Genomic DNA, 27,647 nt, shown 5'->3' with positions numbered 1-27,647 from the left:
AAAGAGGTGGGGCTATAAGGATTTCCTTTTTAGGGAATAAATGTGGCACTTCTACTATAATGATTCAGCCACTGGAGGAAATGACAAATGGCCTCTGTATCTGCTTGAATGAAGACATGCTTCCAGGATTTGGCCTCCCAATAGACACATTTGCTGTAATCATGCATATTTGTCAAAATATGAATTTCATCCATTACTACTTAGCATTCATCAATCATGTTTAGTTTTGTTGGGGTTTTTTTCAATGGGCAGAGTTCCAAGAGTGCGGAAAGTGAGGTCTGTTTACTTCTAAGGGTATTCATTAAACATTTTAACGTTGAAACTTAAAAATAATAGACTACTGATGAAAAAAGAATGTTATTAGAAAGTTATTATTCTGGACTTGAAACGAGACATTTTCTTTTAGTTAGTATGAGAAATGTTGGCTCTAATTGTGGTGTAGATAACGAGGACATATTCTCCCCCAAAGTTTGAAGGGTGGGTCTGTTTGAGTAGAAAAATGCATTTGAGCGGTGGAGCTGACATTGATGTAAATTGTCTGCTTTAAAGTCAGACTAACCCTGAATAAGTGCCGTTTTGTAAAATAAAAGCCAATTTACACGTCGTAATTTAAAGTCACAGTATTAAAATCTACAAATGAATTGTTTTAACTGGTTTAAAGCATGTTTTCGTTATGAAAAGTTTTGTAGTGAATATCGTGCAGATATAGTTTACGTATTTTTAAAGGTAGAGTTATTTACTTGTGAAAGTTCATAGCGGAAGTACAATGCCCAGTTGTCTCTAGCTTGAAAGTCGAAGCCCCACTTGGAGGAGGCCTCTGCTCGCCATCGTTGAGCGGAGACGGACGCTCGCAGACCCCTTCCATCCGAGACCTTCAACATCTGTCACCCCTCGACGCGGAAAGAACGAGACAGCCAAAGGATGCTTGCCATCACGGAAATGACGAACGGGTGAGTCAAAAGTTCATCGTAATCTCCTGAGGTGAATATTTCTTAAAAAGTTGGGAAGTTGATTTTTTTTTTCTGGTTTGGGAAGGGGCTAGCACCAGGGTAGTGCCGGCGTTTTGGCTTCGCTCATACATCTGGGTAATGTTTCATGAAGAAAGCGTAGTATAAATGATGGTGAGACGTGTTTCGACCAAGCTTTACACCGAGCATCTTTTATAGTGTAATATCCTTTGTAACAATCTGACCATGGTCACTTAGCTTCCTCGCAAGCGCCCCCCACTGTACTTTTGATGCAATCACTTGTAGCTGGAATGTCCCTTCCATTTCTAGTACAGTATCTACATTACCCAAACGTAACATCAGTTTTATTCACACCCTGCAGTTGTTAGATTCACAGGGAGATTAACGCTAGACTGTTCAGCTGTCAATCACAGGGCACATGCAGACTACCAACAGTTCACACTCAAATCAGCATCTACAGACAATTTAGTCTGCGGTCATCATGCATGCATGTTTTGGAAATATGGAAGGAAGTCGTTCAAACACGGGGGAAGCGTGCAAAACTCGAAATTAGATTTGCCGACACACCCACCTCCAAATTAAACGGACATTAAAAAAAAAAATTAATAAATGCACACAATTGGAACAACATTGTGCTAGTTAATTGGTAGAAGTGCCAAAAATTTGAAATACATGTCAAAGACCTGACTGCTCTATATTTAAATTACATTGAACTGGCAGGGCTTAGTCCCAATTCCCCTGAATAGTGAAAATCAATAATTGATGTCTCCCGGAAAAAAAAAGGTTTACAATTTATACATTTCCATAGAGCAGGCTGTGCCCAGACTTTTTTACCACAAGATCTACTTTTCAAGCAGGGGGGAACTTGCCGACTAGCATGTTTTCCTGTACTGTCGATGTTTGCACATGCGCGGTGAGCTAAAGGTCAGAAAAAACAGCTGATGTCTTTTTTTTTCTTCCGGCACGTCATCGCCCAAACTGCCAGTCGATCACGATTGACGCATTGAGCACCACCCCTGGTATAGAGGCCCCTCTGGTTTGCATTAACAATGTATTCAATAGGTCATGTAATATGGACTCTATTTTGACAGTGTGATGTTAAATCCTCTCTCATTTAATAGTGTTTTGAGAAGATTTTTATCAACAATTGTGAATTTTCAGGGGCGCTGCCATTTTCACGAGTCACATGACCTACGTGTGCGGATGTGACATGCTACATGGCACAACAAAGGCTCGTTTACATGGGACACCATTTATGCCCAGCTCTGATTTCTCTGATTTATCCTTATCTGATGAAGAAATAGCAGTATCGGTTGATCGGGAAGACGGAGGAATACTTCCATACACAGCCATGAGCGGCACAGCCGTGAGCGGCTCGGCCGCTCGGCTGATCGGGAAGACGGAGGAATACTTCCATTCACAGCCGTGAGCGGCACACCCGTGAGCTCACTCCCCGAGCCCTGGAGCTCGCTCGCTGGGGGAGCGAGCTCACGGCTCCCCAAGCCCCAGAACTTGCTCGCATTACTCCGGAGCTGTGCCGCTCACGGCTGTGTATGGAAGTATTCCTCTGTCTTCCCGGTCAACCGATGCTGCTATTTTTTCATCAGATGATGATAAATCCGAGAAATCAGCGCTGGATATAAATGGTGTCCCATGTAATTGAGCGTTTGGAATGGCACGTAACACATCACATCCGCCCACGTAAGTCATCTGACTCGCGAAAATGGCAGTGCCCCTGAAAATTCATAATTGTCAATAAAAATCTTCTCAAAACATTATTAGAGCATTGAGAGATCATTTAACATTACATTGTCAAAATAGAGTACATATTACATGACCTATTAAATACATTGTTAATGCAAACCAGTGAATTTCCCCTTTAAACAAAGATATGTCCTGTCTATGAATGAATAAAGCTCCTCCCTTAAAGATAGACTCTCCCCAAATTTCCTATGTACAATAAACCCTCCAATGTGAAGTGATATTATTATTACATATATTTTGGACATTAATTGAAAAAAAATTTAAAATAAAGAACATTTTTGAAATCCAAGCAAAATCAAAATTTAATGTGTGCTCCAATTCCTATAATTGTGGGGAGAGTCTTCCTTTAACTTCACATGAATGTCGTACTAGGAAAACACCGACTGACGGATACAAATTCCTTGTTTGTTGTTACATACCTGGCTATTAAATATGATTCTGATTCTGATCAATGTTTTGGCTCGTCAAAAATAATTATGCTGAAGTTTTAATGATACTGCTGTGGAGATGTTAATTTATTATTATGTTTATATTGTAGTTCACACGTCACCTTGTTTTAATGCTGTCTATTATTGTAGCCTGTATCACATTGTGTCAGCCCGGTCAATATTTCTAAACTCGTAGGCTGTCTTCACAAGAAAACAAAATGGAAACACTTTTTATTTAAACAGTTGTAGTGGAGCAAAGCCTCCTCCATGGCACTGACTCCGTAACAGTATACTTACTGCATTATGCACCACTTCCTGTTCATGCACTGCCAGGGGCAGTATTTGTTACTTTCTGCACTGCTCCCTGAATGGTGACAGTCTGGCATGACTCTGGCATTGAAAAGCAGACTACACATGTAAAAAAGTAAGCATTCTACATTGCCATGATATAAAATTTTGCCTCCGTGACTCTACACTTTGTTTATACAACTTGAGCTTGTTCAAGTCTCCAGCCTGAGCATGACCTTGTTTGGAAGAGCGCTGCTCTTGAGCGATGAAGTAATGGACACGTCATTACATTGTTTTTGTTAAATATACATTCAGCTAAGACCTCTACCCTACCTAATATCCATAATTAAAATAAAGTGAAGAGTATTTTGTTTTGACGTCAACAACCATGTCTTAATTTTGCAAGCAATGACAAATGTCAGGAAGGTCACGGGCATACGAGTTCCGCAACGGATTAAACCGATGCACAGAAAAGTGCTGGAAAGTCTTGCATGGGTGCGTAGTGTACAATTTGGCAATGAGTGGTATTTGTGACAGACTGTGCACATTCGGTGCATCGCTTTGCCCCACTGGTTAAGTGATGATCACCTAGTACAACCAAGCCCAAGCCCAGGCAATTTTAGATTGGTATCAGAGAGAGGAGGACTGGCAAAGTGGTGGAGTGGGAGAGAAAATGCTGGTAGAGACAATCGTCGACTAATGGTGCCAAACTGTGACAGTAGCATTAATAAATTAATTGATAAATTAACAGTTGATGAGTTCCCGGAAAATTAAAATTTGAAACCTTTTTGGAATGTTCACTTTTTAATGATAATCATTAGGTCCCTCTGAGGTTGTCTATTTATGATTGTGCTTCTGCATACTTCCCCAACAAACTGTACTTTGTTCGGATTGTTTTGGCCATCCTATTGTTCGGTCCCCGTTCATAGCTGGGCTTGCTTTAAGTCTGATTTTAATAGCCTAACCTCACACCTCCCAAAACCACAAGCACTCTTATTACTCTCCTCGTCCTCCTACTCCTCATTGCACTGTCGCTTCATCTACTATCTCTTCTGTGCTGCTTTGTCACACCTTTTCCCACAGACATGTTGGCACATCAGCACACACACGCACACACACAGGAAGTGATGTGGCCATGAGATAGAAGCAGTAGTGTTTGCAGTGACAGCAAAAGGAACTTTAGCAATACTAAAATGATCCCCATTCTTTTCTGACTATCACACTGGTAAGACAGATATCATACATATTATACATACATTATTAAATTAACCTCATTTTTGCATTGTTTTTTTCTTCTTATCTGTGAAGTACACTCCAGCTGTAATGTTAATGCCATTTTTGTCAAGACTAAATGATTCTGTTGTCGTTTTTAAAACTGGTCTGTTTATAAAAAACCAAGTGTGCTTCCTCTTTTGTGAGTGAGACGTAGTAGGAGTTGATCTTCACAAGGACACGTCCTTTGGTGCTTTTTTTCCCCTTAGACGTCTTTTTAAAGGACATTTTGAGCCAAAAACAATTTTTTTCGACCGGGTCTTGAAATCGTAGCATTGTTATACCTCTGTTGTCCACATAGTGGCAGTGGGGTCATTTGGAGTTACTCTTTCAACTTTTTTTTTTTTTTTTTTTTTTTTTTTTTAGCCAGTTATACAGTACTGTAATTACAGGCCTTAATTTACTTCATCAGTTTATCAATAGTAAATCTGACAGACCTGAAATCTATTTTAAAATGATGAAAATTTACAGCTTTGTGTGGCTGTTGAAATATGCCAAAAGTGTAAATGGAAATGTCACTGAGACCGAACCTTTTCATATCAACTACTGTGATCAAGGCTTGACACTTGTTTTCAACAAGTTGAATACTCCTGAGGTGTAGAATACAGCATATTTACTAGAATGGCTGTGATAGTCATTAGAATATTTGTGGGAATTGGTATGAATTCTTGTCCTTATTTTTACAGTACACAATTCTTGAGTTTTCATCCCCAGCTCTTGCTTACATTTGTTTTCTTCCTCTACAAATTGATGGTTTCTGTTTTCATGCATCACATTGTCTTCTGTGTTGTGAATGTCAGAGAAACAGTTTTTTATGTGTGTGTGTGTGTGTGTGTGTGTGTGTGTGTGTGTGTGTGTGTGAGTGTGTGTGTGAGTGTGTGTGTTGGATTTGTTATGCATTTGAAAAAAGTGTCTTGTTCCCAGACAACACTGTCATGAATTAATCACGGCTTGGCATTCTCCTCTTTCAATAGGTTCTTGTCACTGCTGAGAAAAAAACATTGAATTTTGATCAGGAAGACAATAAATACAAATAAAAAAACTGTGCTCGTCAATTTGCAGTGCAGCAATATTTAATGCTCAATTTAAGCATTCCTGGGATGCTTAAGTTTTCTTCTTGTGTTGCCATATTTGTTTTTGGTATGAACAAAAGCTCCTGACCCTCTGCTGAATTTTAAGTTATACATTGGCTCCATCTAGTGGACCAAAATGGACAAGTCGAAAGGGGTAGATGGATTCGTGTCCTGAAATGTGTTACATACTGTGTACAGTGTTGCAATTCATTACCATTAATCCTCTTTGTTCCTGGTGGCTCATAAATTGTCTATAAAGAAAATGTAGTCAAACATCCAACTGTTCATGTCTGACAAAGATCCACAAAGGTTGAAATTACCAAGCAACATTTGTCAAAGGTTAGCTTTATGGCAAGCCTTTGTCACTATTGTGGTGCACTAGTGGCATCCTTGGATTGTATTCTCAAGAATGAGCTAGTGAACTGTAGGCGGCCAACAGACAGTGGAGGTAAATGCCAGAATACCTTTCTCCGCCTTCTCCTCTACTCAGGCACTTCCCTTCTACCCGCAGAAGGCGGACAAATAGGCAGATGATAGGTGTGCAGGCGGTGCTACCACACCTCTGCATGTCCTTCTTCCTCAAGATTGTGTGCCCTGGAGGTGTGTCAGTCCGATAAGGGGCTCGAACAACACCAGCCTAATCTTTTTATTCGGAACAGCCCTAAACACACACACTTTCTCTGGCATATTTCTGGACCAGTAGGTCTTGTGCTCTCAGCGAACGAGGAAGGAACAACGGAGGTGGCAGGGAGATGAACTCTTTAAGACTCAAGGCGTTGTCAAACTCGGGCTTGTTCAGGCGAAGACAGGAGAGACCAGATAGCTATGGTGTGCTTGAGGACGGGTTCAGGTGTGTCTAACTTTTTGTGAAGCTTTTCACTTTGCTACTAGTGTTCACTGATGTCACAATTTCTGTTACGTTCCTCTTGCTTTGTTATAAGTTCATGAATCATTAGTAGTGTAGCAGTTTTATTCCATTATAGTGTAACACATAGGGATGAAGGGAGGATTTTGCAGCTGGGATCACATTCAACAGTCCAGCCTTTGTCATATCCTAATGATCCCATAGTTTCTGTTTAAATGGTTTACAAGGTTATTTCGCTGTGTCAGGAGAATAGTAGAGAATAGATTAATCCTGATGGTTCTTGACTGGACAATAGAGGATTCATTTGTCCACTCACCCTGCCCCAATTTTTGGGTGGATTTTCACTGAAAATGTCAAACGTGTAGTGGTCCTTGTCCTTATCAATAGCATTTTGTCTGAACCTTTGGACTTTACTTACATTTTGTGCCAGATTGGGATTTGTCTTTATTGTCTCTTTGTGTAAATGTATTGACAGACATTGATTAGGCCAGACCTTTGCAAAGTAATGCATTCTCATTCCTCCCAAATAGTAGGATGTGCACAACTTGTGAAATTGTGGTGTGACCATTTATCAACACTTGTTCCCCTCCTCAGGTTGGAGCAGGAATGTTGCAATGTGAAGAATGTAGACACAAAGAGGGGGCTCTGTCTTTAGAAATGATCCCAGTCATGTTAAACAAACTTTGATTTGTGCTTATTTAGAAAATAACCTGCTAATATTTATGAGTATAGCCACACATTTCTTTGTATTTTCACCTATTGCAACACTTACACCATCTAATGGCATTTTATATGACAGCTTTTACACATCACTGTAAGCTTCGGCCACAATAATATGTTATCAAATAATATTTGTCTGTGAATGTGAAACTAGAGAAGAAGTGACTTTTGTCTTCTTTCTTATGGTGCATTATTTTATTTATAGTCCTCACACTCTAGCTGAACAATGTTTATTATAGTTTTTGTCAGAAACAGTGTTTTGCGATCGTTGCAACAGTTCTGCATGGGATACTTGTGCAAAGAGCATACAACAAATCTATTAATGTTAATGTATTCTATACAATAATTTTCTTCATGACAGGAATAAGGACATTAAAACAGGTTTGATCCAGCAGTACTGCACAGTATTCCAAAAATATTCCTGTGGACAAATATTAAGTAGTGCAATATGAAACAACCAAACTACCTTCTTCTTTGATTTAATCATTTTTGGTACTTTTTTTTTAATCCAAGTTTTAAATAATGAGGACAGTTACTAGTAAGTCTATTTGATGGATGTATAGGATGTATTACTTTTTACTAAATGATTATACTACCCTATCTGTGTTGATTGTTGCCATGTGGATTCAAGTGAGTCTTGAGATAGTCCCGGTGAAAGTGGGTGTTGTGAGTTGAATGTGTGTGTTTGTTTGTATGTATGGGTGAGTGTGTGCCCACACGTTGCCATTCCAAGCTCGGCGCTTGTCAGTGTTGCCATGGTTTCTGTTGATACTGTGTACATGTTTACATTATTTAGGCATGTGATACTTTTCAGCCTGTCTACTTCCATAGAACTGGTTGAAGAGTTTTTTCAAAATATTTCTCTTTCTGAAAAAAAAATGATTGGAAGATTATACTTAATCACAATATTATTACTACTTTTCAATCATCTTCCATTCTGCTTATCCTCAGTAAGGTTGTGGGCGTGCTGGCCCCTATCCCAGCTATCATCGGACGAGTGGTGGGGTACACCCAGAACTGGTCGCCAGCCAATTACATTATTACTCCTGCTAATTACTAGTACGTACTAGCTACTGTCGATATTTAGAATATATAGCCTTTGGGTAAGCAATTGAAAAAACAAATTTAATAAACCATACTGTAGTCCACTGATACCGATGTCAGTCAACAGGCCAGACCCTGCATTTTCAAGCCATACATACTCAAAGTCGCAGACACTACAATTGAATTTGAGGAGGGGGGCCCCAAGTGGACAAAAAAAAGTGACTGCTTCTTATATGCGCATGTTATTTTGTGTCATAAATCTTTTTTTGTTTTAAATCCAATTACTCTATGGAGTAGAGAGGCACTATGGATGATTGGTTAGAGCGTATGCCTAATAGTTCTGAGGACAAGGGTTCAACTCCCGGGCCCACCTTTGTGGAGTTTCCATGCTCTCCCTGTGCCTGCGTGGGATTTCTCCAGGCACTCCAGTTTCCTCCCAGATAGCAAAAACATCCATGGTAGGTTAATAGAAGACTCTAGATTGCCCATAGGCGTGAATGTGAGTGCAAATGATTTTGTTCACATATGCCCTGTGAACGGCTGGCAACCAGATCAGGGTGTTACCCGCCTCCTGCCCAATGATAGCTGGGATAGGCTCCAGCTTTCCCGTGACCGTTGTGAGTATAAGCAGCTCAGACAATGGATGGATGGATGGTTTAGATAGGATGGGATAACCTGTAGAATAATTTATTCTTAAAATACATATGATAGCTGCAGCCCTAACATCATGTAGTCATACTTCTTTACTCTTAGCTACCTGTTACCGGGCACCCCTGGGTTAGAGCATCTGCCTCACAGTTCTGAGGGCTGGGGTTCAAATTTCGGCCCCACCTGTGTGGCTAGCTAATTAGTCAGCGCACACCTGCACCTTGTCCCAGCTGATGCCGCCCAGTATATATAGGACCCGGGGGACGACTTGTCCTCTACCAGATCGTCGTCCTTGATGCCTCGTTCCCGCACTCCTTTTTGCCTGACTTCTGCTCTTCATTTACCGACCCACGCCTGTCCACTGACCACCCTCGTAAGCCTGCCGTACTATTACTTCTGATTGTTTGGACTGTCTGCCTGATCCCAGACCTTGGACCGAATAAAGGTTTCCTCTGCACTGTCTGCTTGTCTCTGGAGTCGTGCATTTGGGTCCACCCTCGAGCCCTGTTCATGACATGGAGTTTGTATGTTCTCCCCGTGCCTGCGTGGGTTTTCCTGTTTCCTCCCACATCCCAAAAACATGCATTATTTAGAGACTCTAAATTGTATACTCTAAATTGCTCTGAGCTGTCCTTGTGAGCGCTAACTGTTGTTTGTTTCAATGTGCCCTGCGATTGGCTGGCAAGGAGTTTTGGGTGTGGCCCACCTCCTGCCTGAAGATAGCTGGGATAGGCTGCAGCACTCCTGCAAAACCTGTGAGGATAAGCATTTTGGATGAAGGATGGATGGATGGATAGAATATAAAAACAAACGCCTGGAGCACCTCCGTTGTCTTGGACCAGACTGTCACCATTCTTATACAGTATATAATACTGTCTGTCATTGCTCACGAAAGTTTGTTAAAGAAATATTAACTCATTCACTGGCAGGACATCTTAGTTATCAACTGGAATACAGCTATTCACACCCATCAGTTATATAATCCACTACACTACCAATTGCCGCTACAATAACATTTTTGTCCTCCTATGGCAAGTCCACATCTGGTGACAATCATGGGATGCTTCTTTATCAGTACACTCAGTAGTAGATGACAGTGGTCATATTAGATTGCTGTAATAGATCAACTATTCAACAGCAAACTTTCTATGTGGAAGGTTAAAGAAAATAGTTATGAAATGAAATTAAGTAGAATGCTACCAGTTTGTAACACAATTTAAATTGTTAAAAATGCAATATGAGCACTGTTTATGAAAATTGTTTTTTTATGAAGTAATAAATGGAAAACTAGCTTGTCAATTTTTCCCCCTTGTCCCAGCCCTTGAATCGTTGCTAAGGAACTTTAGACAGGGTTCGCACGCGGCCCTATAAGTCCCTAAAAACCCCTAAATTTTCGAAGGTGCATTTAGAGGCTCCTAAAAGTCCTTAAAATCCGCGAAAACCGGTCAAGCCCCTAAAAAGGCCTTAAATTAAAAAAAATCAAAGGGAGGACCTCTACTGCCAAAATTCTCCCGAAAAAATAAATTAATCTTTTATTTGAAAAAAAAATAGTGATCCGTCTGGCATCCAAATCAGCCGGAAATTGTCAACGGAAGTCACCGTGTTGACAACTAGTCGCCATCTTGTCGATATTCCATAGTTTGTTTCCGTGAGTAAGGCATTTCACTTCGTCTTCGTTACGACGTAGCGTAGTTCTTTCATCGATCCAACTTGTATCACGGGGAAGTGCATTTTTCAAGAAGCTTGGGTTGAAAGTAAGGAGTTTGGGAGCTGGGTTCGTCGAGATCCAAAAGATCGGCACATGTTTTACTGCCATCTGTGCAAGGAGAGTTACCAGCTTGAAAAGATGGGCATCAAACTGCTGGAATCGCACCGGAAAAACAGGAGACACGCTGATTTGGCGAAGACTCTCACATCTTCCGTTGGTATGAATCTGTTTCTAAAATATCAAGATAGTGAAGCATCAACTTCAGGCAGTGGTACTAGCAGTGCATGCGCACTAGGGATCGCAAAAAAACGCTTACTTTCATAACCGGTTTTAACCGAACAGCTGTAGCAGAAAAAACGTTTAACCGGTTTTAAAACCGGTACCATAGTGGTTTTTATATAATTCACACATGGGCCCTCAAATTGGGGTGCGGGGTTCCGCACGGACTGTTTTTGTTGTTGCTCTTCCAGAGTGACGAGTTCACAGAGTTCCCCCCTTTATGCGAGTAGTGTTTTGATGTCTGCCAATAAAACAAGTTTTGTTCCATTGTCCGACACTCCGCCTCCGACTCCTTTTCTCCGGCGCTACACCATCATCGTTAATTTACTCCGCGGTAATGGGATAGTTTGTATACAATATTGACAAACAAGCTTGTTGAATGTGGCTTTCAAAAACGCACTCGTGTAAGTTGAATTTTAATTTTTTTTGTTTTTGTTTTAATGTTGACATTCTTCTTTCAGACTTTCAGAAAGGGCATGAAAGTATACCGAGCGTTTCCTCGATGCCATGTTTGATGTTTCTTTGATTTAACTGAATGTTCTTTTGAGTCGAACTTTACTCTAACAGTGAAACTTGAAAAAAGTGGAATTGATGTTGAAAAAATAGCGCAATGTGGAGTACCGGAACCGGAAGAAATTATTGGAAATTTTAACCGATTTCGAAAGTCCGATTACGGTTTCGGTTTCAAAAAAACGAAAACCTGTTATATCCGGCTATTTGTGACCGGTTGCGATCCCTAATGCGCACCTACAGTTGTCCAGCCATCGATTTCAACCAGCCAGAAGTCAGGCTTTAAGAACGTAGTTCAATACACGAAGACGGACTCATTAAAGGCAGAGATCGTGTGGACTTTAAAAGTGATCTGCAGCCATTACAGTTACAGATCTTGTGAAAATAATTCAAAAGTGTTTGCAGTCATGTTCCCAGACAGTGACATTGCTAAAAACTACCACTATGGGGAAAGGAAGACTTCGTACATGGCTACATTTGGCATCGCTGCCCACTTTTCATCTCTACTGCTTCAAAGCCAAAAAAGCCAGAATAGGGACTGACATATCAACGCTTATTGAGAAGGCTGACATGCTGTGTGAGGTTGCAGAAGAAAAGAGGAATCTGAGGTTTATCACCGAGGCCAATGCATCAGAGGCAGAGGAAAAGACAAGAGAGCCACTTTGGCTAACTAACCCTTCTGCAGCAACAAATAGAGGAGGCACTGGGTAGGCTCAAGGAGCTAGAGTAGGGGTGCTGAAACAGACATCAGTAGAAGACATTTGTGTATATAGTTGCAATTGTAGTTAGAATCTGTTTTTCTGTATACTGTTATGTGAAGACGTTGACAATGGTCATATCAATGAGAACTACCACAAGGGGCGACAGGTGATCACTGTCACAGGTACTGAGATACTGGAACATTTGATGAACCAAGAACGGTTGATGGCACCCATTGGGTGAGTCTTTTTTCCTTCCTCTTGATTTCTCACGATGGCCCTAAATTTTTTCCGTGTCAGCCCTAAATTTTTCATGTCAGCCCCTAAGAATGCACCTAAAAAGCCCTTGAATTTTTTTGGTCAGACTGAGTATGAACCTTGTTAGACTTAATTCCACATAAAAACACAGATCACATTCAGTTGTAATCGATTGACCAATGGCTTGGTGGATGCTAAAAGATGGAAATCTTAAAATGCAACATTGTCTAGTATGTATTCCTGAGACGCAATTTGAAAACTTTGTTACAGAAGGGATCTTCCAGTAATAATACTCCACGTAATCGGGTGGTCCACTGTTCATTATTGTGCTAATGGCTGTAATCAAGAGGAAGGGTTGTGTGTGTTTCTTCCCCCTGCTGATTAGATTTTTTTTCCCCGTCTCTCCGTAGCTAGAGCTAGTACAGGTGACCGTTCTTTTATTTTTTGGTTTTGGGAAGGTACTTTTAAGTTTGTATTATGCAAGGTGAAATCTACCACCATACTGTTTCTTTCTTTTAAACAGTTAAGGCAATTGTTTTTAGAGGGAGTCTCGTCAGGATGTAAACAACTTACTCTTTGTAATGTGTGTTATTAATTTTGATATTTCTCCCATTTTTTAATCACTTCCTTTCTCTCTCTGATTCTCTCTCTCGCTCTCTGTCTTTCTCACTCTCTCTCTTAATATATTCTGTTTAAACGTGTGTGAATTGTTTGAAGACCCTAAAACAGCTTCATGTTTATATATATAACATGAGTACAGTGATGGATGGCTGGATTTACTGTATAGAGTTTACTGATCATTCATGTTATGTGAGTTTTGAAGCCCTCGTCTGAATTGATGGCATTGAGTCTCATTGATAGAAACAAATACTGCTGTGAACCATATATCATGTGTATACAGTGCCCCCACCCACTCTAGCCCGCACACAAGAGCAGCTGCTAGCACCTAGTTTGGAGATGAGGGTTCACTGGGTGTCTATTTGTAGAAAGATGGAGTCATGTCAACAAACACACACACAAATATGTACACCCTTCATATGCTCACACCATACAAGATGAATATTATATACTCGTACTGGTACATTATTGCATAATTCACTCCAAAATGTCTGGGACAAACCTTTAAAAGGATCATTTTTCTACAGCTTTTTCCAATAGTTAGAAAGTATTTGAACATCCCCATAAGTTATAAAGGATAGAAATCCATCTGTACACTTTAAATCGCTTTATTCAACAAGTAATTAAAAAACAAATATACCGGTGCCCACAACTCGCACTCATTCACATAATACTTACACATGCTGACTGTTATGTTAACTGCGTTAGCCAGTTAACAGCCAATCAGCTCTACACTCTCACTGGCTGATTCTTCTGTCATTCTCCAGATTAGGCCCCGCCTTCTGAAGGCATAAGGACTCAAAGTCACAGATAAATCTGTCTTGTATTGTAGAATGCGAGGATGGCGACCCATCCATCCATCTATCCATCCATCCATCCAAGCCGCTTATCCTGATAAGGGTCACGAGAATGCTGGAGCCTATCTCCGCTAACTTCGGGCAAAAGGCGGACTGCACCCTGAACTGGTCAACCCCAAGTGGACAAAACAACCTCACCCACACAAGTCATTCTGTTTCGTAATGCCAGGTCATTTAGAATCCATACAATACTCAATTTGAAAAAAACACTTGATGTCTGCAAATCACACTTTTGTGTGTTTGTGCATATGTCCGCAGGTGTGCATGAATATGTGGCCTCTCAACAGGCATGCGTTCGGGTTGGCTCTTAATTTCAGTAGCTGGTCCAAGAATAGACAGCAAGTTCGACAGGCAGGAGACTCTGTCTTTGTGTGTGTGTGTGTGTGTGTGTGTTGTGTGTGTGTGTGTGTGTGTGTGCGTGTGTGTGTGTGTGTGTGTGTGGTGTGTGTGTGTGTGTGTGTGCGTGTGTGTGTGCGTGCGTGCATGCGTGCACGTGTATGTTCATGTAAGTGCGCACGCTTGAATATATAACTGAAAAAAAAAGACTATTGATGTGGGAACGAAGGAGTGAGTGGGTGTGTGTTTGTGTGTGTGTGCATGCAGGAGAGGGAGAGACTACACCCATCACAGTCTGATGAGTGGCTCAGTTTGCCTCTTGCATTACGGATAACTGCTCTGACTGATGGCTGGATTTGCCTAATTGAACTTTGAAGCACCAAAGTTTTGTACCTGGAAAAGAGTACAAAAATGAATAGTCGTGCTCTACCACCTTCCATACCTGAGGATGGTGAGGTCTTGGACTACATTCCACATGGGGAGTTGAATGGTGACCATCAAAGGTTTCGGCATGGCGACAGTGGGGAGGCAGAAGTCCCGGTGTCCAAGTCCCAGAGGCGAAAGAGTGATGTCAAAGTCTATAAGGAGTTTTGTGATTTTTATGCACGATTGTAAGTATATGAAGGACAGTGACACACCTTGTGATTAGTTCTGACATAACATATAATGCTATTTTCTAATAGAATCATGGGTAAAGGGGAATTTACCTCTTCATCAAAGAAAAACTAGGTGCAGTTTTAAAGACACAAATAAACTGAAATTAGTGATAAGTTATCGTATGCAGTTTCTAATGCTGAATCAAGCCTAATAATGTCGTGGAAAGGTATTTTTTATTCCCAATGATATGTTCTCTACAAGCACCAAATCATACATTTTGCTAACTGAGATGGCACTGACTGTCCTGAACATATATCGATGTACTGGGACATTCTGTCTACTCATAAACTGAACTGCTGCTGGTCGGTTTGCTGCGACCTCGAGGTGTTAGAGAATGTGAAGAATTTCGATATTATGCGGAAGCTGGGTTTTACCGACTGGTTGGATTTTTTTTAGGTTATTTGTGCAAGGATAGCTCCAAACTCAACAGGCGCAAACACAGAGTAAGCTATTTTTGTGCCAAGGAGGGGAGGAGTGATTATGCAAAATAAAAAAAATGTCAGCTGGTATCCTGAGTATGTGTCCATGAATGACATGAAGGCTAAATATAAATGCTATGTTGACTGACTAAAGACATGAAGTCAACAGTGGATTTGTTGAAGCTAAAGGTTTCTTACTGTGATTTCATCATGAAACCAAAATTTGGGTTTGACCATAAAATTAAAAAAATATATATATGATCACAACACAATACACTGAGGAAAATATTGTAACATATTGTGTGGTCTAGTTTTTCAAAAGGTCACAATTTGTTGGTAATGAGCTGGTGTAGGAATCTGGAGTGCCCATCCATTCTTTTATTGTTGTCAGAGCTTCCAATAACTGGTGCCTTTTTAAATTTATTGCTTATCATTGCGGCGTTACATCTAACTGAGCACAGATAGAGAATCGGAGGAAGGATGTGGTTCTCTCTAGCATACAGTAGGTTTAGTAGCATCAAGGACCAGTAGAGTTGGCAATTTCACTGTTTATTGAAGAAACTCTGTTCTGCAATGTGGCACCGGCGGAATACAGGGTGGAAATGCCAAAGGGACGTATCACATCCTGCCACTAATCCTGTAAGGCAGGGCTGACTGTGCATGTTACATCAGGTCAGAATCTATAGAATGTTTTAGTTTTTACAGTCTGCAACAGACTTTTATTGAGAGATGATAAGGAGCCAACTGTAGAAGGACGCAATCCATAAATACGTAATTTAAAAAAAAAATCTGTTTTACCAATCTTATTTTCTCTCATTTCTTAAAAATATAACTTAACTAATGAATTAGTGGACTGGTCATGTTACATCAGCCATGATTTCATCATTGGAGTTTTAGGTGAACACACGCACTAATGACGGGTTTTACACCCTGAATAAATCCTTCCCAGAATGTGACACTGATGTGTTTCAATGTCGCCCAGGAGTTTGCCTCATCTAATTTTCATATAATTTTATTACTCGGGTCAATTGGGTCATGCTTACTTTGCTGTTAATTATTAATGTAGTTAGTCTGGATTCTCTTAACTGATTGATTTTCTTTTTCTGAGACAAACCAGCTTCTGGTCTTTTCTCAATTTGCATGTTAATCTTATTTTTCCATGGCTCCCATTAGGAACAAAGATTCATAAGTGAACTTTGATTGCAGATGTTTGCTGATATTAAATAATATATAACATTTTAAGAAGCTGCATGTTAACACAATGGGCCTCATCCACTAATAAATGCATGGAAATACTCTAGAAATGCTCAAACTTCAAACAAGTTGAGCGTACCAGCCAATATTTTACGCACCACAATGTGTATGTTAATGAATTAAAATTCATTGTAAATGATTTGCCCGTGAGCTGCAATTAGCATAAACCGTGTCCCTGTTTTCCCTTCAAAACGAGATTCATCAGACACAACTCGGCCAATGAGCAGCGCTTTAGTCACATCATTGCTCCATAACTATATAACTTTCTTAATCTTTATCCCTTTTTATAAAAAAAAAAAAAGCTGGTATCAATGGAGAACTTGGTAAAACACGAAACCAATGGCATATTGTAACAATTTTTGTAAGTTTTAATTTCTAGTAAATCTGAAATTAAATTAGAGAATGTGGTGCACATAATAAATGTAAAGTAAAAAATGTGAGCGGTCCAACAAATTGTTGACAAAAACAAGTTAAGATAGGGATGAATCTCAGATTTGTCCTGCAATGGTGCATTAGTGAATGAGGCCAATTGTATGGAACAGCATTACCTGCTCTACTCTCTCCTTTCAGTTGATGATCCAAATGTAACCATTCCTTTATTTTTGTGATTGTGACAGTATTACCTGGCATTAATTGTCCCCGTTTTATTTTATTCCTTAGCAACATGGCCAATGCCCTGGCCAATGCCATGTGTGAGCGCTGCAAGAGTGGCTTTGCTCCAGCTGAGAAGATAGTGAACAGTAACGGAGAGCTTTACCATGAACAGTGCTTTGTGTGCGCCCAGTGTTTCCAACAGTTCCCGGAGGGACTATTCTATGAGGTAAATCTACCGTTTTGTTCATATAGCATTATTTAACAAGTGCATGATGTTGTCATTGATATACTTCAATAACTTAGTGCTCTTCTGGGTCACTGATATGTATTGTATGGACGATTCAATCAATGCTCCAATGTTATCTTGTAGCTACTGCATGTGCAGTACCTGATGCTTGAAGCTATAATGTTACATTCACACAAATATAACAACAGGATATTGATGCGAGTACAGTATATCCTCAGTGCACTGCTGTATTGAGTTTCCCGTCTGGTTACTGTACAGTAAATGGGTCTGACTTTATTTCTTGTCTGTAACAGCGCTAAAGCTCATCTCATTGATTCTCCTGTTCTTTCCAAAAGAAATTTGGAGTTTCGTCTTGTCTTTTTTTTTTTTTATTTATTAATAACATTATATGATTGCTGTAAATACATTTTTCCAATAGGTTTTAGAATGATTGGCCAATAAAGGTCATTCTGATTCTGATAGCCTTAAAATGTTTTTACAGTTTGAAGACAGGAAATACTGTGAACATGACTTCCAGATGCTCTTTGCACCATGCTGCCACCAGTGTGGTAAGTTTGGAAACTGTACTCAAGTGCAACAGAACTGGGCCAAAGGATGCTGGATCCTGAATTTAATTAAAAAACAAAACAAAACAAAAAACAATTATCCACGAACAATGAACAAACCTCTCATCTTGATGTGTTTGTGTCTCAGGTGAGTTCATCATTGGCCGCGTCATCAAGGCCATGAACAACAGCTGGCACCCTGAATGTTTTTGCTGTGACATATGCCAGGCCGTGCTCGCTGATGTAGGATTTGTTAAGAATGCAGGCAGGTCAGTTTCCCCTGAACAAACTGATACAATATTGATATTGAAGATCAAAACCTTAATGTTTAACCTATCACACTTTTCCCCCTGTTCAGGCACCTGTGTCGCCCGTGCCACAACAGAGAGAAAGCACGTGGTCTGGGCAAGTACATCTGCCAAAAGTGTCACGCCATCATTGAAGAGCAACCTCTTTTGTTCAAGAATGACCCCTACCACCCTGATCACTTCAATTGTAACAACTGTGGGTAAGGCTCGGGACCATACACAATCGAGTGTGTTCCAGTAACACAGGACAAGAGCTGCATAACAAATTGTGACTTTCCAAAGCTAACATAGTGGTTGGTACCTTGCGATACAAGTGACCCAACTTAAGAGTTTTTCAAGATAAGAGCCGTTCTAAAGGCCATTTTTGGTTTTGACTTGAGAGAGCAAACTTGAGCGCTGTTTACAACCACTCTCAGTTGATGATTATTGTCAAACTAAACATAAAAGAGATAATTACCAGTTTCTTCCAGATAACCACATGGTTTAGTCTTTAGTCTGTTATCTTAATGCTAATGCTATCACATGATGGGAAATGCCACAGCCACAGGTGAACTAGCATGTATGGTGTGGTGTTATAACCCTTTCGGCAACATTTTTTGTAACACATTCAGTGCAGCAACACATGTAGAGAGACCTTATAACACTACTCACAGTCATAGAACAACTTCATATGAATATGAGTGCTGTACAAAGGAGCTGGAAAAAGCTGAGGTCTCTACATACAATTTTTCCATCTGGCCATCCTTCACTGCTCCAAATTGCCCAAGGCTGCCAGCACAATGGGCATTAATACAAAGTGTGAAAAAACAGTTTAATTGTTTTCAATTCTCATTCCATGATGTAATTAGTTTAGGTTTTCATAAATAATATTATAGTGTGCCATTTCTGTCATTAAAAATGCATTGTAAAATGTTTCTTGTTTCTGTGAGTGTCAAGAACCTCCGGTACGGGGGCGCACCCAAATGCCGAACTTCGAGGCACAAGCATAATGTTCAATGTGGTTTATTCCAGTAACTGGGTCATACACACTGTCGCAGGCCGACAAGGCAGAGGCACAGAAACGCGAGGCTAGGCAGGATCCAAAAGACATACAGAAAGGTCCAATGACTATGGGGCAAACTTAACAGGACAGGATCAAACAAAAGGGCATAGAATCGCTGTGACTCGGGTTACTTACGCATAGAAGCGGAGAGTCCCACAGGCAGTGAATGCAACTCACTAACGCAAGGCAACAAACTGGCAAATGCTAGTGACAAAAACTCCAATTTAAATGCCCGTCTAATCACAGTCCCAATGTGAAACAACTGTAACCAGTGTCACCACCCAGAGGAGTGGCCTGGCCACGCCCCTCCTGCTAGTGGCCAAGCCTTGCTCATGACAGTGAGGCTGTAAAAAATGTGTTTTGAGTTAGGAGAGTGATCACGGAACAAATTAGATTGGTATCTCAAGTCACCACTGTATCGCTAGTAAACACGGAGTAAAATAATCAAACTGTGCATAAGGAATAAAATATTCAAACTCTGCATAATGTTATGTGGGCTTAAACTTTTTTTTTTTTAATCTGGATTCCTAATTGTTTTACAAACCCAATTCCAATAAAGTTGGTATGTTGCATTAAACATGAGTGAAAACAGAACACAATGATTTGTAAATCACGTTCCACCTATATTTAATGGAATACAACTACAAAGACAAGTAAAGGATCATTAACTTGGAATTTTATGGTTGCAACATGTTCCCAAAAGTCTGGGGCAGGTGGTGAAAAAGACTGAGAAATTCAAGGAATGCTCATCAAACATCAATATGGAACATCCCACAGGTAAACAGGCTATTTGGGAACAGATGGGTGCTATGATTGGGTTTAAAAGGTGCTTCCCTGAACTGGTCAGTCATTCGCAAGCAATGGTGGTATAAGGTTCACCTCTTTGTTAACAAGTGCGTCAGATATTAGTTGAACAGCTTAAAGGCAATGTTCCAATGTACATTTGCAAGGAATTTAGGGATTTCATCACCTATGGTCAAATATGTCGTCAAAAGGTTCAGAGAATCTGGAGAAATCATTGCAAGTAAGCAGCAAGGCTGAAAACTAACATTGAATGCCTGTGATCTTTGATTCCTCAGGCAGCACTGCATCAAAAACTGTCTTCGATGTGTAAAGGATATCACCACAAGGGCTCAAGAACACTTCAGAAAAAAACAATCTCAGTAAATACAGTTTGGCACTACATCTGTATGTACAACTTAAAACTCCACTATGCAAAGCAAAAGCCATTTATCAACAACACCCCAAAAGGTGCCAGCTTCTCTGGGCCCGAGCTCATCTAAGATAGACTGATGCAAGCCAGAAAAGTGTTGTGTGGTCCAACGAGTCCACATTCCAAATTGTTTTTGGAAATTGTGGACATCATGTCCTCTTGGCCAAAGAGAAAAAGAACCATCCAGATTATTATGCAAAGTTGCAAAAGCCAGCATCTGTGATGGTACGAGGCTGCATTAGTGGAATTGTCATGGGTAACTTGCACATCTGTGAAGGCACCATTATTGCTCAAAAGTACATACAGGTTTTGGAGCAACATAAATTGCCATTCAAGTAACATCTTATTCATGGATGCCCCTGCTTATTTCAACAAGACACCGCCAAATGACATTCTGCATGTTACAACAATGTGGCTTCATAGTAAAAGAGTGCAGGTACTAGAGTTGCCTGCATGCAGTCCAGACTTGTCTCCCATTCAAAATCTGTGCCACTTTATGAAACATAAAATAGGACGACAGAGACCCCAGACAGTAGAACAACTGAAGCTGTACATCTCGCAAGAATAGGAAAGAATTACACCTACTAAGCTTCAACAATCAAAGCCATGCAAAGCAAATTTATTTGTACAGCGCATTTCATACACAACGTAACTCAATGGGCTTTACATGATTAAAAGCATTCAAATACATAAATAAAAACGTTTGAAAAAGTAAAATTAAAACAGCTTCTAGTACAAGAAATATCACTGAGAAGTGGAAGTGCCCTAAAACGCATGAGAAAAAAAGAGTTTTTCCATCTGGATTTTTAGTGTTGTCAAAAGAAAAGGTGATATAATTTTTGTGGTAAACATGACCCTGTCCCAGCTTTTTTGGAATGTGTTGCAGCAATAAAATTCCAAGTTAATGATTATTTGCTAAAAACAATAAGGTTTGTCAGTTTGAACATTGCATAGCTTGTCTTTGAAGTGTATTAAATTAAATCTAGGTTCAACATGATTTGCAAACCACTGTATTCGGTTTTTATTTATGTTTAACAACATACCAACTTAGTTGGAATTGGGTAAGTACATTGCTGCTCTATTATGGTATTGTTTTAAATCATGTCATGTCATGTTTTCATAAAGTGTGAATAAAAATGAATATATTCCCGTGATTTGCTCATTCAGTGAAAATTTCACTCTCTGTCTGCAGAAAGGAGTTGACTGCTGATGCCAGAGAGCTGAAGGGGGAGCTTTACTGTTTGCCCTGCCACGACAAGATGGGAGTCCCCATCTGCGGGGCCTGCAGGAGACCCATTGAGGGCCGTGTGGTCAATGCAATGGGCAAGCAGTGGCATGTAGAGGTCTGACCTGAACTCTTTCCAACACATATTAACATAATTTATAATACAGGGTGTCCTCAAAAAGTTGACATTTGAAATTTGACCATCATGAGTAAGTGAATCGCAGAGGCAAATGCAATAAATGGGCTTCAGGTTGAAAGATGAACAATGTATTACTCATAATTTTGATTTGTTTGATTTAATAAACACAGAATAGAGATTTGATTTTACCTGATTTTTTTTTAGTGATAGCCAGGTTGCTGTGATTTTTCTGTCTGCAATCTGAAAACTACTTCAATTTATATAGATATTTTTTCACATCTCACTAATTTAAGATCATTTGAGTGAGAATTTTATCATAGTATGAAATTATGTAAATTTTTTGAGGACACCCTATACTGTATAAGGCCACTTAAATAGCAATACAACATTGTTCTCCAGTCATATTGTGTTTTTTGACGTATGTGAAAAGACAAAGGTACAGTCAAGATCTTTTTTTTTTGTTTTGTTTCAGATTAATTTGATTCATTCTGTGTTATTTCCACAGTTAGGTACACTTTATCGCATTCAGACTGGTACAGCCTTTCTTCTTCCTTTATCTCCACCATCACCTCAGAGTTTCCCCACTACCTAAGTCCAGGCATCCTCTGTCTTTTTTCACGCTATGGCCATTTTGTTGTCTTTCCTCCTCCGTATGCAGCACCACGTATGCACGTTGTGTGAGCGCCCTTTTCAGGGCCATCCATTTTATGAGCGGGATGGTCGAGCTTATTGCGAGACACACTTTGACATGGTGAGCGTTTAAACAATTGGACTGAGGTTTCTGCTGCCCAATGAAACTTTGCCTGGCCTCTATAAAAGGACTGCGCTAATAAACCAATAGTTAATAATTAATCCAATAATAGGTCTTCTATGTATGACAAATGAAATGCATCAGTCTTCCATTTGCTCTTGAGAAGCTTGGTTGGTTTTGCCCTGCTTTTTCTCTGCTACTCATTCATCTTGTCCTCATAGAGAAACACATGATATGAAATTATATCTAGAGAGTGCCTCCATTTAGTCCCAACATATCCAATTCAACTATAGAGAGCACTTTGCTCCTTCATTCTCTTTTTCGATTCACTATTGTGAAACAGTACAGGACAGGTGGACTGAATTGAACTGTGGTGTTGGCTTAAGGAAGTCTTTAGCTGACTGTGTTCCAGAGCTAACTGTGTGTGCTTGGCCTTGGCCGTGTTTGCAGCATTTTGTGTGTGCTAAGTGTGAGAAACCCTTCCTGGGACATCGCCACTACGAACGGAAGGGCCTGGCCTACTGTGAAACACACTACAACCAGGTAACACAAAACAATGATTGTTATGAACACGAAAAGCAACATAAGAGGAAGACTACATGTAGTAAGGATTCAATTTATATTTGTCTTGTTTTTGAAAATACTGACCTCCCTCTGCTTTTATTGGCACAATTAGATGATTAAGGGCCAAGTGTATTGTCAAATACAACAAATAAACACAATTTCCATAGTTGGGTTCAGCTTTTTCCATGGGGACTAAATAATGGATCCTCCCACTAGGTGGCTGTACTTACAGTCGCTTTAATTTGACTAAGACAAACAAGTATGTACTAGTACCTGGATTTACAAGTGCATTTTGTCCCTGACTAAACTTGTAATTTAATTTACTCTTCAAGTCAATATTCCCCATTGAAATTATATTATTCTATTCCAGACCCCTGCCCTAAAAAACACTCGACTTCACAGGATATGTGAAGTTTTCTCATAATTTAAATTTGGGATTGCAACGCAAAGTGAAAAATCAACCAAGATCGTAACTTGAAAAACTTGCAACTTGGGGCACTTGTAAGTCAAGGTAGCACTGTATAGCAGCTGTCCAGGGCAGCCACGGCATTTTGTATGGCTGAAGTTTAAGTTGAACATTAAAAAGAAAGGCACATCAAACTCTTTAGCGTGTCCTTGTTTGCATGAGATCTGAATTCTGTGTGTTTTGTAAAACATGCTAGAGTTAAAATATTGAACTGTTTTTTATGTTGTTGGATTCATTGTTTCCAAAAGATGTGTTCACAATATTGATATCATTACTGTCCTTCCTTTTTTTATCACTTTTAGCTGTTTGGGGATGTTTGCTACCACTGCAATCGTGTTATAGAAGGAGATGGTGAGATAATGTTTGTAGTTTCAAATGTGTGTACATGCATCCCAGTGTTGAAGGATGTTACTGCATGCAGTCATTGTTTCATGGTGCTTCGCTCATGTTTTCAGTGGTGTCAGCCCTCAACAAGGCTTGGTGCGTCAACTGCTTTGCTTGCTCCACTTGCAACACCAAGCTCACCCTCAAGTAAGTAAAGTTTAACCTCCACCAAACATTTCATGTGTACTGCAACATGCTTCAGTCCATCTGGGACTGTTTCCCCCCCCCCCTTTTTTTATACAACCTTTGTGTGCACATTTTGCAGCACCACTTTTTATTATCTTATCCATGCTCTTTTATGCCATTATCCGTCTGCTTCTTTTCCTTCTCCCTTTTCCTCCATGTCACTCCTCTGTTCTTCACGTCCCTTGGGTAACCCTTCCTCCGTGCCCCTTCAGAGATAAATTTGTCGAAGTGGACCTGAAACCGGTGTGTAAGCACTGCTATGAACGTCTGCCGGATGACATGAAATGTCGGCTGTCAAAGCGAGAGCGCGACTCAAAGGAGAAAAAGAAGAAACCATTGATACCCATGTGTCTGTAATCCTCTCTCATTTCCTTCTCCGTACTTCAGCTGTTCTCCTCTTGGTCAGTTCTCTTCCCTCCGTCTGTCTTTTATGTTTGTGTCACTCTCATTCCTTTTCTGCTACTTATTATTAATCTTGGTGATGAGTAGAACAATAGTAAAACACAAGTACTTATGATCCTCCCAAATTTTTATTGGCCAGCATGATTGTGGGCTGGTTTGACACATCTGCCTAACAGCTCTGAGGACACGGGTTCAAATCCGACCAAGTCTGGATAGAGTTTGCCTGTTCTCTCCGTTAATGCATGGGTTTTCTCCAGCTTCCTTGATTTCCCCCTAAAACATGTATGGTATGTTAATTGAAGACACTAAATTGCCTGTAGGTGTGAATGTGAGTGGAAATGGTTGTTTATATGAGCTCTGCAATTGGCTGGCGACAGGTTCTTGGTGTACCCCACCTCTCTCCCGAATATCGCTGGTATGGGCTCCAGCATGCCTGTGACCCTTGTAGGTTAAGTGGTATGGAAAATGAATGAATGAATGAATGAATATGTAGCACTTCACTGGTAGCACACAGTTGACAACTAGTGCACAGATTTACCTCACCGGGAACATGTAGTGTCCTACTAGTATGGTTTACTGTACTAGTAAGACTTGTTCAACAACTGTTCTCAATTGAAACTCTTTGAGTGAAAGTCACCCAAGTACTGGGAAAAAAAAGGTACAAAGACACTGTGACATTAGTAGTGTGCTGAAATTTCTTACCATTGAGGACAAAGAGCATACTAGTACATGGAACTTAAGATGAATCTGAAGGATATGCCGTGCTGTATGTGGTACCGTAATCAGTTTTATAAAATATATAACGCACGACAGTAATGATTTCAAAATGATGGCAAATGGTGTTTTCCTGGCAAGACTGCATGACTACGGCTTGTTTGGCATCTTGAAGGAGTGCCGCAGTATTTGACATTTTTTGGGGAGTGCAGCTGTGTGCGTGCACGGGAGTCACAGTGGCCAATTGCTTCATGAAATGTTTCACCATTTGACCAGTTAGCTACCATAAGCGCAATTACAGATTGAGGTTCTTGGAAAGTCTCTGCTATGCAAACAGGAAAATCAGATCAATCACATGTTGAAGGGACAGCTTTGTTTCATGGGGCTCTGGTTCTGTCTGGGTCCAGATTGTAAAACCTTAATCACTTCCGGCAGCTTTCTTGCCTCTGTTATGGAAACTCTAGAGTGCCACTTGGGTTTGACACGTGCCTTGTCCAACAAGTGATTACCTGCTCTGCGTGGGAGTAACACCAAAGTTAATCGAATTAAAGCCATTTGGAGAGAGAAGCACCAGATTTCACACGTGTCACCGAGTTATGCCTACAGACCTGTGAAAGAACTTTCAGAGACCTCTTTCACAGCAATAATTTTTGACATAATAAAACAGCAAATACAGTTACAATTAGTCATGCACTTAATTAGGGTTCCATTATACATACGTACATATACATTGTGCAATTTTTGTCAAATGCAGGAGTTTTAAAGGGGGTAAAAAAATTAATGTATGAGATATAATAGATTTAAAGAAAAGATAATGGATTTGAAATATCTGCAATTCATATTTTACATTGCTGTACAAGTGAAATACATAATTGAAATTGCCATGTTTCCCTCACAGGAATAAGTTTGTGGAGTTTGACATGAAGCCGGTGTGCAAGAAGTGTTATGAAAAATTTCCACTGGAGCTGAAGAAGAGACTGAAGAAATTGTCAGAAACTGTTGCACGGAAGTAAACACAGCATTTTACGTGAACACCTGACGTGCTGCCACTGAGTTGTACTGCAGAGTTTTGAGTGCCATTTAATGGGCCTGACTTTCTCTGTAGGTACAGCCTCTGTCATTTGTATCTTAAAAGAACCTTTCACTCTGTTTCCTTTTTCACACTTCTATGTAACCGAAACAGATTGTGATGGATTATGTTACTGATGCTCGAGCATATTAAGAGCAAGCCCAAAATGGAGAGAAAAATGTTGAATACTTACACAGTAGAGCAGTTATTTACTTTATCACTTTATACTATGTATTATATATGTGTATTTTCACTAATATATACTGTATACAGCAGCCGATTCAGTTACCTTGTTTCTGTAATATGTAGATTTGTCACATTGTCTTTGTATTGCCTTCATTAAATTGAGGATTTATTGGTTGGATTGTCCATTTAAAGTGTGTTTCTACTCCAATCGGTTCATGTGAACTATCTGACGTTACCCCATTGGTTTGCTTCGAATTCAGTGTTTGGAAAAACGTCAGTACAAAGCTTAAGAGTGGCCAGGTGTATTTCAGGGTGACTGTTTTGAATTTACAGTACAACATGATGGACAATTGCTTTTGCATGTGTTGTTTATTGTTGTGTTGTTTGTAATTCAGTAGCATTTCTTATCCAGTTAAATTTAACCTGAACTGAATTTTGCCATAAAAGCATGTATCTTCTATTCAATATAGTTGGACATTCCATAGTGTAGCAAAAACATTAGCCATATGTTTTTGTTGTGAATTTCATTTCAATTATTACATTTCATAGTACATTCATTCATATAGAAATTCTTCAGCCACACATAAAAGGCAGACTACGGTGATGCTACATAGTATTTTTTTCTTCACATTGTTTAGCAATCACATAAACATGACAAAAATGTAAATCACTGGTGTCCAAACTACAGCCCGAGGGCCATTTGTGGGCCGCTCAATGCAGCCCTTGGAGGAAAAAGATTGAACTAGTTGTAGTAGTTAGTCATTCAAAGATCATTCTGTCAGCTCAGCATAATAAACATGTACCGTATTTAAATTACGTGTGATGTCTTTTTTTGGTGGATGGGGGTATTGTGTTGAGATTGTTTGCTGTAAAACTATAGGGAATGTGATGTAAACCTTTACCCGTCTCAATCATTTCAAGCAAGCCCAAATGCCTTTTGCTGAGCTA

The 27,647-nt window shown here is 39.9% G+C and overlaps 1 protein-coding gene across 4 annotated transcripts; it reads left to right on the top strand.

The window, feature by feature from the left end:
- Nucleotides 1-791: 791 nt before the first annotated feature.
- On the top strand, nt 792-27,526 carry LOC133512690 (LIM and senescent cell antigen-like-containing domain protein 1). Of its 4 annotated transcripts, XM_061842545.1 has the most exons (11): nt 6,341-6,643; nt 17,325-17,484; nt 17,987-18,053; nt 18,199-18,319; nt 18,409-18,558; nt 21,806-21,956; nt 23,179-23,271; nt 24,061-24,109; nt 24,214-24,289; nt 24,541-24,675; nt 26,343-27,526. In XM_061842545.1, the coding sequence occupies exons 1-11, from the start codon at nt 6,546-6,548 to the stop codon at nt 26,455-26,457; spliced, it is 1,215 nt and encodes a 404-aa protein (XP_061698529.1). In that variant the 5' UTR covers nt 6,341-6,545; the 3' UTR covers nt 26,458-27,526. The 4 variants fall into 4 exon arrangements, with proteins under 4 accessions (XP_061698526.1, XP_061698528.1, XP_061698529.1 ...); XM_061842542.1 differs by lacking the exons at nt 6,341-6,643; nt 24,541-24,675 and adding an exon at nt 792-950 and having other exon boundaries at nt 26,343-27,525; XM_061842544.1 differs by lacking the exons at nt 6,341-6,643; nt 24,541-24,675 and adding an exon at nt 4,650-4,673 and having other exon boundaries at nt 26,343-27,525.
- Nucleotides 27,527-27,647: the final 121 nt, after the last annotated feature.

The sequence above is a fragment of the Syngnathoides biaculeatus genome, chromosome 14 (genome assembly GCF_019802595.1).
Source record: "Syngnathoides biaculeatus isolate LvHL_M chromosome 14, ASM1980259v1, whole genome shotgun sequence".
Classification (NCBI taxonomy): Eukaryota; Metazoa; Chordata; class Actinopteri; order Syngnathiformes; family Syngnathidae; genus Syngnathoides; species Syngnathoides biaculeatus.
Note: the sequence above shows the minus strand (reverse complement) of the source record. Positions and strands in the feature narration are given on the sequence as shown.

What these genes read in the sequence shown, in the direction of transcription:
- LOC133512690 (XM_061842545.1), top strand. Translation starts at nt 6,546, where the DNA reads ATGAACTCTTTAAGACTCAAGGCGTTGTCAAACTCGGGCTTGTTCAGG. An exon ending in GTGCTTGAGGACGGGTTCAG is followed by an intron (nt 6,644 to 17,324) that starts GTGTGTCTAACT and finishes TTTATTCCTTAG; the next exon opens with CAACATGGCCAATGCCCTGG. An exon ending in TTCAATTGTAACAACTGTGG is followed by an intron (nt 18,559 to 21,805) that starts GTAAGGCTCGGG and finishes CTCTGTCTGCAG; the next exon opens with AAAGGAGTTGACTGCTGATG.